At 31.8% G+C, this 20,625-nt stretch overlaps 1 protein-coding gene across 1 annotated transcript; it reads left to right on the top strand.

Moving 5' to 3' along the window:
* The first annotated feature begins 9 nt into the window (after positions 1–9).
* On the top strand, positions 10–18,723 carry LOC139528473 (cell division control protein 45 homolog). The gene is made up of 18 exons (XM_071324458.1): positions 10–146; positions 2,397–2,456; positions 3,449–3,541; positions 4,255–4,349; positions 7,008–7,122; positions 7,536–7,651; positions 8,082–8,130; positions 8,905–8,966; positions 9,344–9,454; positions 10,574–10,765; positions 11,229–11,327; positions 12,926–13,037; positions 14,227–14,282; positions 14,694–14,832; positions 15,243–15,326; positions 15,545–15,663; positions 16,675–16,751; positions 17,487–18,723. Exons 1-18 carry the CDS (start codon positions 96–98, stop codon positions 17,549–17,551), a joined length of 1,695 nt encoding a protein of 564 aa, XP_071180559.1. The 5' UTR covers positions 10–95; the 3' UTR covers positions 17,552–18,723.
* The last annotated feature ends 1,902 nt before the right edge of the window (positions 18,724–20,625 follow it).

Raw genomic sequence — 20,625 nt, 5'->3', positions numbered from 1 at the left:
CGAAAGTTATTGTTACAAATGACAACAATTTGTCTTACTTCCGGTGTAAACCCCCGCCACAATCTAAAATGTGAAAAATTACTTTATTGTTGAAAATGTTTATAAAAGACCTCAGAAAGGGCTTTTATGACGAGATCTTACATCAGGTAGACAAGACACTAAACATTCAAACTCAATCCTTCAAATTAAAATCGTTCAATTCAGTATTAAGGTTCATCATAAGGAATTGAAAAATATGGCCGTGTTTACACCTCCAAAATTACTATGAGTACAGACAAACTGGTACATCCAGGAAAGTTTTAAGGCATGGCAGGAACTAGATATATAAAAGTTATATGAAGTCTACGTTTCAGAAAATTAAAAACTTACCTGGATTTTGATGTTCATTTTTTTCCAGTCTGCAGAAGATAGCAAAATAAACAAACACCCGAGTTTCATTTGATACGGTCCACTCAGTTACACAGTTTAAACCTGTTAAATCACCTATTGTTTACAGGTGTCTATTGTCCATCTATTGTCCATTTAAATCAATACTACTCACAACATTGATTATATGAGGGGAGCTTCTCAATCGTTTTCACTACTTAGTTAATTTTTGCACCTTCTGCAGGAACGAAAAAAAAATGGATAGCAAATTCTAGAAAAGTTTATAATTTTCTGAAACATAAAATGCATTTAAAATTTATATATCTAGTTCCTGCCATCCCTTAAAACTGTTGCAGGTGTATAGGTTAGTCTGTACTCAGAGTAAAATTTGGGGTGTAAAAACGGCCATTTTAGCCAAAAGGTTATAATGAACCTTAAATCTGCTCTTACTATATCAGTCAATGTCTATGAACTCAGTAACTGTAAGGCAAAATAATGTCTTGTCATTAATGAGGCGGGATAGGACCTTTATCGGGACTCCGGGATCGTGTGTTTTTAAGAGATGGAGACCAGTGAGGAATTCAAGATCAAACTCACCAAGCTCCTCTGTAGTGGCTAGCAACACAAACAATAGATACTAGTAGAAAATGTTTTTAACTGTTTAACCTACACCTGTATATAAATTATAAGCACAATTTTGGAACTATGTAAATATAGAAAGTTTATTGTCATGTTGGAAGACGTCAAAAGTTAAACTATACTTGAGTGATGGGTCGAAGTACCCTTTTCGAGTGACGCTATGTCGTAGATGTAGATAATGTCTGTGGGCTCTCAAGACGCGAAGGCCACATTTCCATGATGTCCATACCGCCATATCATCCTTGGGACACAATGATGTATGCTTGGGTGCTGTGTTTTATATTGATCTCAATTTGTATTTCCTTACAAAAATACCTGTAGTGTGAAGTTGCTCAGATGTACAACAGCTGTTTTGCCAGACAAACTGGGGCCATGAGACATCAGAGCTTGTCCCATATCAAAATTGGATAAATGACCATCCAAATGCACTGCTTTGTTGCTTCTTGATGTTCTTGGATCGGGTCTCAATCTGTTTGTTTTTTTATTTTTTTTTCGTTTAATGTATGTTTTTTCATCTAATTGCCACCCTTTAATTTCTCATACTAATAGTTTTCACAGTGACCCATAGATTTTGGCATTTTTACGTTCACTTTGAAAGATTGTCAATCATGTGACCAACGAGAAAAAGTAGTGCAATGCATTTTGAGAGCTGATTTATTCAAATGGCTCCGGTCAATAATATTGAACATATAATCTAACACCTTGTTTATTTACTACACAAAAATGTTGAAAGGCTGAGTGTGTTCTGATTATTATCATGGTTGGCTAGGAAGGTTCAAGGCTGAAATCAGCATTACAATTTGCATACTTTAAGTCTGGGTGCTGCAAGGCCTCCATGAGATGAGGTCCATTTGAAAATAAAAAGAAATATGAAAAATGACAAGTTGAGGCACCATTTATATGGATCATGGGATGTCAGTCAGCTCCAGAACCAACAAAGCAGCACATCCAGAGCTACTACTATTACCTGTAACTTAAATATTTCATGCCCTTCCTGTAATCAATCTACATTCTCAGAAAATGTTGTCAGCTACATGTATTCTTTTACTTTCTGGTTATACTCACTATGCAGCATGCCATGGAAACATTGTGATGTAAATTATGCATACACGATATTGTACTTCAGGCCAGCTGCTTCAGGCACAACTGTATTGTTTTTATCCTGAATCGGTGATGACAGTGACTGAAACATGTAGAACAATAAATATAAAAGTTACTTGTTGAGGTAACAACCCTGACCTACCAACCACCTTTTGACAACCCTGCATCATATTGCATATGACATTAATGGTCTCTACAATAAGCGTGTCCAGAATATATTTTTTTTCTTTATTTATTTATAGAACTTTAAAAGGTTCAAAAACTTATAATGTTTATTGTTTTATTTTCAGAGAGTGCTTGTTTTAGTTGCCTTTGATATTGATGCTCTATGTGCCTGTAAAATACTTCAGGTAGGATATCATTTATTAATTAATACACAGTTACTGTAATTGTTTGCTTGATGGTGTATACCTGTGTACTGTAATGCCACTTTTCATTAATTAAAACAATTGGATATTGTTCATTCTATTGTTGGAAAATGTTCAAAAACACAAAACCTAGAGCAAACCACTTATTTGCAAGAAGTGTGAAAATCAAATTAATGCTGACTCACAGTTTTTGAAACAAATAAAAACAATATTAAAGAGAAAGAGTATAAAATAAATAACTCTATACAGGACACAATGTAGCAGCAATGATTCCTCTGAGAAAACAGATGTACAAACAACAAGAAAAAGACATTTGTACTCCGGCAATAATATTTTTTTATAATGTACCTCTTAGATGATTGTTTGGTCAATATATGTATGTTATTTGTTGAATTTGATTCAAAAAAATCTAAATTCAGTAAAATGTGAGGATTTTGTTAATCCAGGTAGAAAAGGTGGATATTGTATGAACGATGTAAGCCTAGACCATTTAGCCACATATCTCATATTTAAAATTATACTATAAGAAGTTAAATACTTATGATATTGTATCTGTACAAGTAATCCTACTTCAACAGTCTGGTTACAGTATTCAACTAGTCAATAAGTGCCACTATTGGGCACATAACGATTTTTGACCAATCCAATATGTTTGTCAATTTGAGAAGTGAGTCAAATGATATGGTAAACATACCTCATAGAAACTTGATACATGTGTCTATGCTAACCCATTTGACCCTTTAATGTTCTAAGTGGCTACCAGAATGGTTTTTATAGCATTTGAAACATGTTGAAACTTTTTTTTAAAAGGACAATTTGTCAACATACTTAGCATAATTTTTATCAGCATGCAAGTAGGAACACTTGTTTTATTTTATTTTTGCCCAGATAGAGATCATGTTAACATGCTACTTTGAATGGCTGTCTTTTTGTCTAAACAATAGTATTTTGATTTTCTTTCACTTTTTTTTCAGTATTTATTCCAGTGTGACCAAATCCTGTATACAATTGTCCCGGTAACAGGAAAAGAAGAATTAGAGAAAGCTTATGTAGAAAATTCAGAAGGGGTAGGTTTGGTATACATTGCATACTCAGTATACAGTTACCACCTCAGTGGGTGTGGTAGTATGTTTATCCTGAGTGTAGGGCATTATGTTGGTTGAACCCAAGCCTGGTGAAACCAAAAACTTCAAAATTACTATTTGCTGTTTCTCTGCTTTAATAGCACATTGCATTTAGGAGTAAAGTCTAAAGTATTGTTGATTCAAGCAGTAATTAACTACTAATATGTCCACATTAAATACTTGAATTTATTCTATTATGACGTTCTTCAAACACTGGGTACAAACCAGTGTAAAATACAAACCTATTGAACATGTTGTATGTCAGCTTATTGGCAACATCATGATATGTTTGGATTGTTGCTATCATACCCACAAGTTGTATGCTTTTTATGAATGATATACCTGAGGTCAATCAGTCTAAACGACGTCATGAAAAGGACGACTCTAAATGTCTTGAGACCATGACCAATGTACAGGAATATGCAAGAATGTGAAAGTTGTCAATACTTGAAATGATAATCAAATAATAACAAGAATTCTTAGAAAGCTTTTTGTCAGATAAAAGTAAAAATTCATCCAATTTGTTCAGTAATTAAGCGACTTATTATACAAATGAAAGTGACATATTAATTTGTGATTTGCATGCTCAATTATTTGTTGGAAGCAATATGTTTCCAGTCTCCTTCATCCTTTAATTGATTATCTTATACTTACAGGTGAAACATGTGATATTTATAAATTGTGGAGCATCAGTAGATGTTGTAGAGACTTTACAGCCAGAAGAAAGTGTTAGATTTTATATATGTGATAGGTAAGAAATGGGGTCTACTTTTGATATATAAGAGACAGGGGAATATGGAGAATAAGGTGTTGCATTTGGAAACAATCTTGGCATGGTTTCAAATGAGTCAACTAATCATGAGAAATCAAAAGGACAAGAATGTAATGTTTACATGGCTAGTGTTTCAAACGGGTAAAGGTAAATCAAGAAAAGGGTGTTCAAACACACAAAATTAAAAGTGTGGGTTTTTTGTCGAGCCTTCAACTTTTGTCAAAAAAGCGATACATATCATTCATACATTCCGTCATCATTGGTTTTCTCTGAGCACTCTTGCTCTCCTCCACCAATAAAAACTGACCGCCATGAAATAGTCTAAACGCAGTGCTTATCAGTGGCGTTAAAACACCAAAAATCAATCAAATTTAATTTTAATAACTTTCTTAAACAATCCTGGATTTCTACCAAACTTGGACAAAAGCTTGTTTATGGTCAGAAGATGGTATGCAGAAGTAAATTTTGTAAAAAAAGTCTTTTTTTTCCTATTTTACTTATAAATGAACTTAGTTTTTTCTGCCAGTTAACATAACATTCACTTTGGCTAAAGTTTTTAAAATTTTAATAACTGTCTTAAACTATCCTGGATTTCTACCAAACTTGGATAAAAGCTTATTTATGGTCAAAAACTAGTATCTAGAAAGAAATTTTGTAAAAATATATTTCCTGTTTTCTGTATATTATTAATTATGTACATAGTTTTCTTCCTGTTAACATTACATACAATCTGCAGTCAAAGTTCCTTAAACATTTATTAGCTTCATAAAGTAGGCGAGACACTGGGTTCCTCGAAACCCTTACAAATTATTTTTTCAAAGCGAAGTTGTTTTTTTCTGTCTATTATTTTAATAGCATATGTATATACATGCTCAGCACACATTGTAAATGTTTTTTAAATACTGTAAAAACAACACAGATCCGATGTTTTGATATTTCCATTCATGTTTTAACCAATAATTAAAAGATGTACACCCTGTTATAATGCGCCATGATAAACAAGAACTACTGCATTACAAGTAAATTATATCTGTTGATGTTTATATTGTTTTGCAGTCAAACAAATTTGATGCAGTACAAGTTAAATTGTTCATTTATTATATTTTAGACACAAACCAGTAGATGTACACAAATGTATTTATTTAAATGCAGTACTAGTAAAACTTAATATTTTATATATTTTATGCAGCATAAGTTAAACTGTTAATATATTTTAGTCACAGGCCAGTTGATGTACATAATGTATTTAATGCAGTACAAGTAATACTGTTAATGTATTATATTTTAGCCACGGACCAGTAGATGTACACAATGCATTTGATGCAGTACCATTAATACTGTTATTGTATTCTCTTTAAGTCACAGGCCAGTAGATGTACACAATGTATGTAATGCAGCACAAGCTATACTGTTATTGTATTATATTTTAGCCACAGACCAGTAAATGTACACAATGTATGTAATGCAGCACAAGCTATACTGTTATTGTATTATATTTTAGCCACAGACCAGTAGATGTACACAATGCATTTGATTCAGTACCATTAATACTGTTATTGTATTCTCTTTAAGTCACAGGCCAGTAAATGTACACAGTGTATTTAATGCAGCACAAGCTATACTGTTATTGTATTATATTTTAGCCACAGACCAGTAGATGTACACAGTATATTTAATGCAGCACAAGCTATACTGTTATTGTATTATATTTTAGCCACAGGCCAGTAGATGTACACAGTGTATTTAATGCAGCACAAGCTATACTGTTATTGTATTCTCTTTTAGTCACTGGCCAGTAGATGTACACAGTATATTTAATGCAGCACAAGCTATACTGTTATTGTATTATATTTTAGCCACAGACCAGTAGATGTACACAATGCATTTGATTCAGTACCATTAATACTGTTATTGTATTCTCTTTAAGTCACAGGCCAGTAAATGTACACAGTGTATTTAATGCAGCACAAGCTATACTGTTATTGTATTATATTTTAGCCACAGACCAGTAGATGTACACAGTATATTTAATGCAGCACAAGCTATACTGTTATTGTATTATATTTTAGCCACAGGCCAGTAGATGTACACAGTGTATTTAATGCAGCACAAGCTATACTGTTATTGTATTCTCTTTTAGTCACTGGCCAGTAGATGTACACAGTATATTTAATGCAGCACAAGCTATACTGTTATTGTATTATATTTTAGTCACAGGCCAGTAGATATACACAGTATATTTAATGCAGCACAAGCTATACTGTTATTGTATTATATTTTAGTCACAGGCCAGTAGATGTACACAGTATATTTAATGCAGCACAAGCTATACTGTTATTGTATTATATTTTAGCCACAGGCCAGTAGATGTACACAGTGTATTTAATGCAGCACAAGCTATACTGTTATTGTATTCTCTTTTAGTCACTGGCCAGTAGATGTACACAGTATATTTAATGCAGCACAAGCTATACTGTTATTGTATTATATTTTAGTCACAGGCCAGTAGATGTACACAGTATATTTAATGCAGCACAAGCTATACTGTTATTGTATTATATTTTAGCAACAGACCAATAGATGTAAACAATGTATTTGATGCAGTACAAGTTAAACTGTTAATGTATTCTCTTTCAGTCACAGGCCGGTAGATGTACACAATGTTTTTAATGCAGTACAAGTCAAGCTGTTAATGAAAGAAGAAGAATTTGACGAGTTACCAGAGTATGATTCTTTATTCAGAGATGATGATGTAAGAATCCTATAAATAGGTCAAGTACTTTATCCAAATGGATGTATGAGACATATATTACTTTATATAACAACATAACTTAAGTTTAGTAGGAAAATCCTTTTTGGACTTTTCTCAATTTTCTCATTTGAATTGTTTCACATATCTCTTGTTGGGGTTAAATTTCAGACTATAGCATTCAGAATGGCTTTTGCTCAATTCTGAAGCTAGGCAACAACCTTTTAATTTTTGAAGAAATCCATGTGATTTACAGGGTGGGGGGGGGGGGGGCATATCCCCCTAGCAACTTATTTCACACTCTCTGTTGAAACAAATGAAAGAAAAGACTATTGATGGTGAACAACATTGGTATACAGCTCTGAAATAAGTTGTAGGAAAAACTTGTTTACATTTTCTTTTTATCTTATTTACAGTCAGACGATGATTCAGGAAATGATAGTGATACTTCAGAAAGGTCAGGAAAAAGAAAACGATTTGATGATGAAGCTATTGAAAAGAGACGAGATAAAAGAATCTGGGATGAAAATAGGTATTAATATCAAATAATTGTTATCTTATGTATAAAAAAGCCTTGACAGAGTTTGACATAAAATGTAAAATCTGTAAATAAAAATTGAAGGAATTCTAGAATTTACTTGTATCAAAATGAAAATGGGAGATTAATTGTAGTTATAGATTTGATAATTCAATGCATAACATATGCATTATTCCTTTAATACTCTCATTAGATGAAACTCACAAATTATCAGAACTTCCATGATAAATACATATTTTACAATCAAATTGGAAGAGGAAATCTGGAAAGGTTATTACTATCTAATGGTATCCAGTCAAAAAATAACACTAAACCCATTAAACAAACATACAACTTAATGTACAGTATTTTTATCTAAACAATTTTATTTTACCTATTAAGTTGCTGCTGACATAAGCAAATGTTGTTTTTCGTTTTTTTCCAGACAGAAGATATTATTTGAATACAATCAGTTCTCTACATATGGCACTTCTGTAAGTACATAAATCCACCAGCCTTTGGCATCAATTTTATTTACTGAAAATATTGAAAGTAATTACCTCATATAAGCCTGCCAAAAAGTATGTGCGTGTATCGTACCTTGACTAACCTTAATTCTTGAGAGCAAACCCTAACTTTTTTCACTGAAAATTTCGTGAATTTATTTTCTCCGGTATAGATCTCCACAGAGATCTTCTTTTTTTTCAATCGCTACCTTAATGCCGAAAATCGTTCACAAGAATTGGGTAAACCAAGTAAAAACTTAAATGACTGACAAAAACTACTTCTTTAAATGACTGCTAACAGGAAATCTAAGTAAATTCAAAACTAGATCCAATTAGGAACTATATATTTTTGGGGTATGCCAATCAGATTTTTAAAAAAAGATTAGCTTTCTTTTAAGTTTTATTTTAGCAGGTAACTGTAAACACAGATGTATATTTTGTTCTATCATAACCATGGCAGGTATTCATGAATCCTACAGGTCATTTGCAAAAATGTAAAAGGCACCAGATATACTTATGTGTGATAGAGTTCAACAGTTTCACAGTAAGGGTTGCTATTTTATCTTGGTGTGTTCATATATCTCTTAGTCGTAAAATTGTAGACATGAGTAAAAAACGATTAATACCCAGTCAATGGAACAGAGCATGCAAACAATGAGGTTTAGTGTAAACTGTACAGTTAAATAACTTCAGTTGTTTTTATTTTCTTTTCTTGTTTTTTTTACTTTCTGTTGAATTGAATCTGTCTCTCATTTATTACAGGCTTCTCTAATAATGTTTGAGTTGGCATGGAAAATGTCAAAAGATACAAATGATTTAGTATGGTAAGATTTTTTTATTATTTTATAAATTCTTTTTTAGACTGAGCTTTTTACAGCAACAGTGCTTAATGTATGGTATATAATAGTTCATTCTTTAGTCATTTCAGGATTTATAGAAATTCAGAAAAACTTAGGTTATTTAAAAGACCATGAAAAACTGCTTATTAGCTTACAAATATATTTTAAGCATTTTGAAAAAGAAATGCATTTCTTATTCATTTCCACACAAAATCAATCATACTGGTATCCATGGTATCATATATTAAAAAATTTAAACATATACCAGTAAGAATTATTTTTGACTTTATTGTTTATTTGAATCAATATGTTTGATGTATAGATAAGAAATTATTTAAATCTCAGATTTGTGTTTTTTTCAGGTTGGCTGTTGTAGGAGTAACAGATCAGTATATACATTTTAAAACCCCCAGGGATAAATATATTGATGATGCAATGGCTCTAGAGTCACATGTTGCTAGACATAATCACAGGTTTACATTTATGTTTAATACTCTAGAATTTAACTAGTTAGTCCAATAAGTAAGGAAACAGACTAAAAGTTGTTTGAAAGGACTTTGGTAAGGGAAAAAGCCAGTAGAAGTATCTAGGATTTTATCAAGGCCTTATTAACTTTGACTTCCACGTATCACCAATGTCAAAATGAATAAACCAATGTTGATAAGTTTTGAAATTATCTTCCAGTTTGCTTTTGAAAAAAAGAAAACACTTGTTTCTATCATGAAAAATTCACAAATACAACCCAACATATCGAATATCTAGTTTTCTCTATGTTAATTTTGGTAACTAGCATCTGAACAAAAAACACTTCACATTGTGACTCCCAGGTAATATTTTGTAATAATATGCATCAACCTGATAGGTAGAGTGGGGTGCGCATATTCGCCGGGGACACAATTTCGCCGTTTTATAATTTTGAGTTGTAAATACTTCAAAAGAAGGCTGAAATGGAAGAAATATGCTGGTAACTAAGATTTTTATAACAAATATGATTTTATTTTAAACTACGACAAAATTGCAGCACTTACTGCAAAGGACCGAAAAACGGATGATGGTTTTCGGCCAATTTTCTGAATGAATAACGCGATTTCAAAGAAGTATTTCTGAGAAAATCTTTGACTGATTGCCCTAAATTTCAGTTCTGTACACATTTAAAATGTCTGCTATTGCCATCTATAATGAAATTGATTTGAAAAATATTGTTTAAAGCTGCAGTTATTTGGGTTTAAATAGATGTATAAAAACGGCGAATATGTGTCCCCCATTGACAAAACATCAGGCAATTTCAAACACCCTTTAATCTAACTTTTCAGATGATTATTTTCAAACAAACCCCTTTTGAAGCTTAAGAATATTTTGCATTTGAAGTTATCTTCATATAGAAATATCAGTATACTTCAAAAACATATAGACCTCAACATAAACTGTGGAAAACATGGAAAGATATGGCGAAAATGAGCACCCCACTCTACAAACTCTGACAGTATTTAATTAAAAGCAAACCATGTGGTATTCAGTATTTTAATTTGTAATTTTCTGTTCTAAAATATTTGTATATCAACTGAGATTCTTATTGTTATTTTTCTTTACAGAGGTGATGATGAAGATAATATAATATCTATAAACTGTTTAAAAATAGTGTTTGATGAAGAATTACAATTAACATTATACCGACATTGGTCATTGTTTGACAGTATATGTCATTCTGTCAACTTGGCTTGTAAATTCAAAGTATGGACATTAAAGGGACAAAAAAGATTACATGAATTTTTAGCTGAAATGGGGTGAGTTTTATTTCCTTTGAAAATCATTATTTTTCTCATATTAGAACTATCAGTGTCAGAATGACCATAATATTCAAATCTATGAAAAAAAATCCACAATTTTATGCCCTACACATTTTGGTCATTATTCCCAACATTTTCTGAAAATAAGATTGAGAACTATGGATAAGTTTTCATGTCAAGATTTATATTTCAGGAAGAGCTTCCTGCCCAAAATATAATGTTAACATGCCCTTGAATTGCTTTTAAACTTTTAAAATGTCTTTTCAAAAATGCCAAAAATTGATTTGTTCATATTAAATGCTATTGGCGTTTCAAGTAAGATTGTCTCCTGCTTGTGTAAACCCTGTAATTAACTGACAATGTACATGACCCCTATGTTATGGTTTTTATCATCTTTCTTCAGCAAACATTCATAATAAAACTTGTTTTGTAAACACTTTATGACTTTGATTTATTTCAGAATGCCATTGAGTCAGTGCAAACAAAAATTTTCTTCAATGGAATCAACATTAAGACATAACATTAAACAGATGATTCAAGATCACATGACAAAATATGGGTAAGAAGACGGCTTACAATTAAAACATGTTATTTTAATGAAGGAAAAAGTTTTTTGGCAGAATAAAAGCTGGAAAAAACTGAGATTATTGCTGGAATTTGTGAACAAATTTTAGAATTAAACCCCTGCTTAGAAATAAGTATTTGTCTTTAAAAGATACAATGATAACAACAATCATATCTTCAAGGATAAAATGATGCATGTGATATGTTACATGGTGTCTTCACCATGATTTTGTACAGCTTGATTATATCTATCCACATTAGTATTGTTAAACTATTAAATTTATTGTAATATTTGAAGTGATTGACAGTTGTTTGCTTGTTGATGATCCTTATATTTTTTGTGAACATTGTCATTATTTTAAAATACATCAGACAAGAAAACACGCAAGTATTCAAATTCGTTTTTGTCGAGCCTGTAACTTTTGTTGCAGAAAGCTCGACATAGGGATAGTGATCCGGCGGCGGCGTTATCTCACTTCTTAAAAGCTTTATATTTTAGAAGGTGGGAGACCTGGATGCTTCATACTTTGTATATAGATGCTTCATGTTACGAAGTTTCTGTCAGTCACATGTCCAATGTCCTTGACCTCATTTTCATGGTTCAGTGACCACTTGAAAAAAAAGTTCAAATTTTTTGTAATGTTGAATTCTCTCTTATTATAAGTAATATGATAACTATATTTGATATGTGCGTACCTTGCAAGGTCCTCGTGTCTGTCAGACAGTTTTCACTTGACCTCGACCTCATTTCATGGATCAGTGAACAAGGTTAAGTTTTGGTGGTCAAGTCCATATCTCAGATACTATAAGCAATAGGGCTAGTATATTCGGTGTATGGAAGGACTGTAAGGTGTACATGTCCAACTGGCAGGTGTCATCTGACCTTGACCTCATTTTCATGGTTCAGTGGTTATAGTTAAATTTTTGTGTTTTGGTCTGTTTTTCTCATACCATATGCAATAGGTTTACTATATTTGTTGTATGGAATGATTGTTAAGTGAACATGTCTAGCGGGCAGATGTCATGTGACCTTGACCTCATTTTCATGGTTCAGTGGTCAAAGTTAAGTTTTTGAGTTTTGGTCTTTTTATCTAATGCTATATGCCATAGGTCAACTATATTTGGTGTATGGAAATATTTTATGATCTTTATGTCAGTCGAGCAGGTTTTATTTAACCGTGACCTCATTTTCACGGTTCATTGCACAGTGTTAAGTTTTTGTGTTTTGGTCTATTTTTCTTAAACTATAAGTAATGTGTCAACTATATATGTTGTATAGAAGCATTGTTAGCTGTACCTGTCTGCCTGGCATGGTTCATCTGACCTGGACCTCTTTTTCAAGGTTTATTGGTCTATGTTTAGTTATCTTGGTTAATGTTAAGTTTATGTGACAGTTGTAATAAAGCTTAGCTTTATACTTAGGACTATCAACATAATATCAATGATTAGTATAGAAGGCGAGACATTTCAGCGTGTGCACTCTTGTCTTTCTTATTGAATGATGATGCTCCATCTTAAAATATATAAAAGAATATGCAATACAATATTGTACTTAATATAAGATCTTGTATGACTTTCAATTTATTTTGACAGTTTAACCAACCAGGATGTTGTGATACCATCATTTTCAGCCCAATATGGTTATAAAAATAAATTATGTGCAGCTGACTATGTGTTGGCATGTGTAGCTACACTAGAAAATATAGTAAGTATACTGGTCCGAGACCGCAATTATGTCGTCGTGCATTTCTTTTAGAACATAAATGAAAATTAAAAAAATACCACCTGCGCTTTCTCAGTTAAATTTTTACAGTGTGTTGTACTACTTTTGGGACAAAATATATAAAAATTATAGAAAACTTCATTGGCTCTAACTCAAAATAATGACAATTTTATGTTTAGGGCGTCTTGAAATCTTTTGACAGCTTCTGAAGTGCTAGTTTTTAACCTTTTTCAGCTGGACCAAATCACTACTTTCCTTTAAAATTCTGGACCCAAATTTTGTTACAGTGTTAATTTCACCCCCCTACTTACAATTTGAGGCATAAAACATGGAGAAATAAATTTGAAAGGGATATAAAAAAACATTGGCAAGTAACCCACTGTCAACACTAGGACTATATTCGTAAACAACGAAAATCAAGGGACGACAATTGTGGTCTCGGACCTACTTCTGAAGTTTGAATGACACAATTTATTATATGTGGTACAATTTTAAGACTTTCTTTATTAAAGGCAGATATCTTGTTGTAATTTGTGGAGAGAAGATATGAGGTAAACATGAATGAGATAAAAATATAACATCACAAAAACCTATAAACATTGAGAGGTTAGAAAAAGGTTTTAAAAATAGCCAATACTTTGTATCAGGCTCTAAGATAAAGAAAAGCAAGACTCTAACTGCATCGGTCAACTAATGCTGAAATTTTGTACTATGGAAAATATAAAGGCTAATTGACCTTTAAAAGTCTTAATATTAAGTTGCAATCAAGAAAAACAGTGCAGGTTTGAAATAGGACAGACATAACAAATCTATAACTGTTTTTGAGATAAATCTGTTGAAAATTTAAAAAAAATAATGTTTTAATAATTTCTTTCATTTCATTACATTTATTTACTATAAACATACTATTTGTTTGTATCTTTCAGGGAAATTCAACCAAATCCCAAATCAGGATAAAGGGGGTTGGGTTCTAAATATAACTCCCCATTCAAATGCATTGATCATTAAAAAAAAAGGGGGGGTTCCTATCCTGGAAACTCTTTCCCCGTTCTGGATCCATCACTGACTTTTGTGATTTTTGTATGTTTATTTTTACTTTTGTTTATAGCATGTTGGTCATTTGTATCAAACATTTATATTAAATTGTTTATTTTCATCTTGTACATTTCAGGATAAGAATAAGAGTGCTACAGATAACTTTTTAAGTGCATTAGATATTCTACAAAGGTAATTATATAAATATTTTTGTTGGTTTAAAATGAACAATTAGATTTGGAAAAAAAACCTTACACCATGCTTGATATTACAAAAGATTGGTTAGACAGAAGTAGGATTTTTTTCAAGGTTTGATGTGTTTCATGGGGCCAGAATTAAAATTTAGTTTGTTTCCCTTGCCCTGACCGACTGAGAAAATAGCCGCCGACTCAAAAAAAAATTGAGTTCCGAGTTCAATTTTTTTTTTTTTTTTTTAATATCTTGAGTACGACTAGATCAAGTAAAACTTGCTGGCATGGTAGACTGGTTCTCTGTTTGTTTCTGATAACTAGAGTGACTCAGACAGGAGTCCAGATACCCCATGGATTTTCCTAGCATTCCGCATGTACCTGTTTATGGTAATAACAAACTTTCTGTTTCCAGAGTAAATGTAGCTTCCCTAGAGAAGGCAGTAGAATTAGCCAAGAAACAGACACAAGCCATAGTAACCCAAGTTCAGACATTTCTAGACATGCATCAGGTCATATCTGCTGGTCCATTCTTGTATGCTTTTATACAAGAGGTAATTAGTCATACTCATAAAAAACAATTGTTAACAAGAAACTGTTTGTCTGTCTGATGTAACAGTTTCTATAAGTCTGCAGCAGAGTACTGCATGAATTCAAATTTAACAAAAGAGCCTGGAAACCACGACATTTTAAACAGTTGACAGCCTAGTACAATATGTAAGCATAAACAATAGAGGGATTTGTCTTTAAGGCTAGTACCATATTACACATTGCAAAGTAAAGAAATGGGATTTATTTTGAGCAGAAGAAAATGATGCAGTCGTATAGCTGTCAAGGAAATCTGAAGTGTTCTTACTATATGGTGTTTGAAATTCTGAATAATTATGATGCATTTTCCTCAATAGAAATGGATTCAGATGAAAATGTGTCTTCCACAAGCTGTTAACTTTTACTATTTTTGCAGGGTACTATGGATGTCAAGTTCTTCGCCAAACCTCAATGTTTGATGAGATTAGCCAGGTTTACATTAGAGGCTCACTGTTCTGTTGTAAGTATCTACCATAAATAAAAAAATATTAAGATGTGGTATGATTACCAATGAGACAACTCTCTACGAAAAACCAAACGACATAGAAGTTAACAACTATAGGTAACTGAACTGCCTTCAACAATGTACAAAACAGATACTGCATATTAAATGTATTGATTGTTTCTGAAATGTTTACACTGTAAATTGCTATGTACATAGTTTTTCTTTCTTTACAGAGTCGTAACAAGAGAGCCCGAAGTCTCCCACTGGTTTTAGGTGCTCCTTTAGATGGAGAACAGGGAACAACTCTAGTTATAGGTATCCCTCCACTTCAGCTGGATGAAGAAAGGAAAAAGTAAGATGTGTCTTCGTGCAATTAAGAACCTTATTTATTGGTGTTATTGCATTACAGTGTAATATTCTAACTGTTTGAAACTATAGAAAAGTTGTTTTTTAAAAGCTCACTTGACCCAAAGGGTCAGGGTCAAGGGACCTATTCTCATTAATTGGCACCATTCGCCTGTTAATTTTTACAAAAATCTTTAAATCTGAGACTACATGTACTTGTTGGCCAATATGAACCAAACTTGGTAACAACCATCATTTGGGTATCTAGTTATAAAAATATGTCTGTTGATCCCACATGACAACCAAAATGTCTGACATGGTTACAATAAAACATAGTCTTAAAAACACTATAGATAAAGAAATTGAGATTTACATATTGTCTATTGTCATCAAAACTGTCATATGACTCTTACAGGAGTTATTGCACTTAAAAAATAAATATTACTGGGATGTATCTTTATGTTTGCCTATTATCTTTAAAACTATACACAGCAAACGTGATATCTACAATTTCAAAGTCATCAGTCACTCTTTTTTGGACTTATTGCCCTTTAATAATGATGAACGTTTACATATTATTTTCCATTTATCTTGTTATCTTTAAAATTAAAAAAAAACAGTTTTACCATTTTTGATTTCTTATTGTCTATTATTTTGAAATATAATGGATGGAAAGAGTCTTTTGATGCATCAGACAAGATATTTAAATAAGTCGATGTTGCCAAAATCTTTGGTTGACTCTTTATCAGAGTTATTGCCCTTAAATGACAATCTATCCAATTAATAACATTGTTGAAAACTATGTTAGTAAGTTAGAGATTCCAAAAGCAATAAATTATCAGCACAGATGAAGTTATCAATGCGAAAAACTTCAGGCAACTTTTAACTCTTTTTTTTTTAAATGTTTTTGCCTATTCTGCTTTATGAATAGAAACTTTAATCAGCAAAACTGGTATAAAGCATGAGGGAACAGTTTTTGACTTTAAACTGAATTTCATAATATCTTCTTTTTTTTCAGTTTCTTTGGTAAAGCATTCGAGCAGGCAGCTGTTAGTACTAATTCTAGAACTTTGCATGACAGTTTCGACAGCTACAGTAAGTTGTATAATTATAGAAGTTTAATGGTAGTTTTTTTATAATCACTTTAAGTTGTATATTGTTCACCAATTTTTTGGGGTATGAACACAGTGTAGCCTTTTCTAGCAGTATAAAAATAAGGAGATATGGCTTCATTGCCAATGAAACAACAGACCGCTAGAGTTCACATGACAAAATTAAAAACAATCATAGGTCACTGAGGCCTTCAACAATGAGAAAAATCTACTCTATAGTCAGCTTTAAAAGAACGTGACTTTTAAAATGTAAATCAATTCAAGCAAGAAAACTAAATGCCTTATTAATACAAAACAATTTACCAAAAACAAATATGGCAGACATGAACCAACAACATCCACTAAATTGCAGGCACCTTACTTGATATATATGTAAGCTATAAAGCATGTTTGTGAGCAATCAACCTCCTCATAACCTGAGACAGAGATGTAAGGGCTCAACAAAGAACAAACTTTTTCTGATTTTCTAACTTTTTTATGTATTCATATAGTTGAAGTATTGAAGTCGCACGTCTGTGTTAATTTTTCTGTGAGAAAAATGCAAATACCTCACTCAAGAAAAAATAGTCTACAGAAAAGTTTAGAGCTTCAGTTATCTGGGCATTATCTTATTACTATGTTGTTTTATGATTTCAAGAATAATGGTCAAAAGGGCTGATATCAGATATGAATAAATAATAACTGTTTCTTCTTATTGCTTTTGTTATTTTTGTTTCAGTTATGGAAATGAAAACAGAAGACAGAAGCAAGTTTTTTGATGCCTTAATAAGTCTACTGAATTAAATAGACATTTTCTATGATTGTTGTTAACTTATTCCTGAATACAAAGTATGATCCTTAAAAATGTAAAATAATTTTACTGCTTGTATTCCATGATAACACTTGTAATAGAAAATATCAAGAATCATTTCCACCTGATTCTGTGAAGATAATTTATTACATGAAATGTATTTTGTTTACTGAACAACTTGATTTGATTTTATTACTGCTGAAGATATACAGACCTGCCATTAACATATATCTTTATTTTGATGCAGAATCATTTATTTATATTGTAACAGCTATGGCGTCATTAAAGTATAAAATAACAATGCAAATATTAAGAATTGATTGCTCCACCAATTGTTTTACAACTGCAGAAAGTGTAGAAAAAGTCTCTTACAAAGTTGTATTTTTCAGTACTTTTTGATTCATAATTATTCTTTAATGTCAACAATTTTTTAAAATATTATTATAACAGTAAAAACTTTTATTTGAAAATCAATAAAATGTGCATTTTGATTAATTTTATTTGTAGGGAAATCTTTGATTTATGAAATAATAAGATTTAAAAATAAGGACCTGTGTCTTTACTCCTTAATTTTAGAGAAAAATAATTGTTAAGAAATTAGCATGTTCATAAAACCCTTCTCTTCGTGAATTGTGTTCAAGCTTATTTAAAAAAAAAAAGAATAGACAGATAATGTGTCCTAAATTGTAAATAAATTGGTCTTTATGGAGGTTTCTGGATGAGTTTTTCATTTCTGTATTCTATAATTTTTAAAATTATTTTCCCCCATCTTTTCTTTATTGTGTGCATTATATCAGAGGCGGATTTAGGGGGAAGGGGGCCTGGGCCCCCCTTTTTGAGAAAAAAATTGGTTGCTTATATAGGGAATCACTGAAGCGTGACGTGATCGGGTCCCCTCTTAGGCAGGCAGTGGGCCCCCACTTATGAAAATTTCTGGATCCGCCACTGTATATGAAACTTCGACACCCAACTATACACTATTTTCTCTATTCCTTTACTTCAGCACTTTCTGTCAATCAATTTATTCTGTATTCTGTACATCTCATCCAGACCCTCATTAAGTATTTATGTTGTAAGTGATTATACTTAAACAAGTATGTCACATTAAATGTTTTTAATTGTATAGATTTAATTGTACTAATTTATATTAAATTATCATATCTGTGTACCAGTCTTATTTTATGTCTAATATTATAGTTTATATACGGTGGAATCATTTATTTTTGTGGATGAAATATTCTATTTTCGTGGATATCTGATGTGGCAACCTGGGAAATCCAGCAGCATTTCAATAAATAATTCATGGTTCACTTATACCCACAAAATCAACCAAAATTAGGACCGCACTAATAATAATGAAGTAATGGTATGACCAGATGATGACAAATATACTAAACTGAACTTTGAATTGTTTTACATTGTCTTATCGGGGCCTTTTCTAGCTGACTATGCGGTATGGGCTTTGCTCATTGTTGAAGGCCGTACAGTGACTTATAGTTGTTAATGTCTGTGTCATTTTGGTCTTTTGTGGATAGTTGTCTCATTGGCAATCATACCACATCTTCTTTTTTATATAGCTTAAACTAGAACTACTAGTTTACAGTCTTGATAATTATGTCATCAGCAATATACCACATCTCTCTTTTTATGCCTTGTCTTAGCAGAGGGGGCATTAAGTTTTACCCTTATCCATCTGTGTATATGTACGGAGCCTACATCCCAAAATTAGTTTTTGTTCTCTAACTTTAGTTTGCCTCATCCAAATGTTATAAAACATCAAACTTATACATAATGCTTATAACCACAAAACACAGATCAAGTTTGAATATTAATGGACTCACTTTAACCTATCTAGAGTTATGCCCCTTTAAATTTGGAAAAAGAGCTGAAGCTTTGGTTTCCATTCTCGAACTTTAGTTTTCCTCAAACAAATGTTATGAAACTTAAACACAATGCTTATTACCACAAAACACAGATCAAGTTTGAATTTTGGTGGCGTCACTTTTATCGTTCTTATCTAGTGTTAATTCCATTTTCAAATGGAAAAATTGCTGATTTTTTGTTTGTTCTCTAACTTTAGTTTTCCTCAACTAAATGTTATGAAACTCATACACAATGCTTATAATTTCCATACACGGATCAAGTACAAATTTGGGTAGCATAACTATTACGGTTCTTGAGTTAAGTTCCTTTATAATGTTGTATGCAATAGGGGGCATCATCTGTGTCATATTCCCCATTTGATTTGTTTGTTGAAGGAATTCCAAGATTTTTAGTCCCTATATGCTGGCTACTTTCGGAACTTCAACTATTTCATGCAGCATTAGATGTGTGACTGTTACAAGTTACAAGCACTTTGATTTAATTTTTGGGTTAAACATACTTTAATTGGTCATTAATTATATCTCTTGCATTTCTGACATTTATTTCTAATTCTATTTTATCTGATACTTTTAGAGACATTTTGATTCTCCAGGGAAAAAAACCCATTTGAGATCACATAGTCATTGCATTGTCTGTGTGTCATAAACAAATGTTTTCCTTATACCTAAAGTACCAATGTCCCTTTCTTAATTGTAAGATCTTGGAGGATGTTAATTAGAAGGGGAAGAATTACATTGGTTCACTAGATCAAAGTTTGGGGTAACTTACTGCATACACTTTTCTTTTTATAAAACATGGTTTCTGGACAGGTACTTGAGTTTTCCTTAGTTAGTTGGAATGAAACTTACTAGTATATAAATGTAAGAGAAAGAGAAAAAGCGTATCTTTGGGAAGTCAATATGCCAAAGTTCAAGGTCCCTTACTATAAATAGAATTTTGTTAACATATATTGATAGCAATTGAAGTTTCCCCAATGATTGAATAACATTACAGGTTATTGGGAATAGGATTTTGGAATCAATCAGTCAGAATTCAAGGACAAAAACTATGAAAAGGAGTTATTAAAATGTTTGGTTTTTGAAATAAAATCTCAAGAATTTTACAGGGCATGTGCTTGAAGCTTACGACTTTAATGGACAAACAATGGCCATATGAACCCCGTGCTTTACTGATCATGATTGAA

Source organism: Mytilus edulis, chromosome 6 (assembly GCF_963676685.1).
Source record: "Mytilus edulis chromosome 6, xbMytEdul2.2, whole genome shotgun sequence".
NCBI classification, from domain to species: domain Eukaryota; kingdom Metazoa; phylum Mollusca; class Bivalvia; order Mytilida; family Mytilidae; genus Mytilus; species Mytilus edulis.
This window is presented reverse-complemented; position numbering and strand designations above follow the sequence as displayed.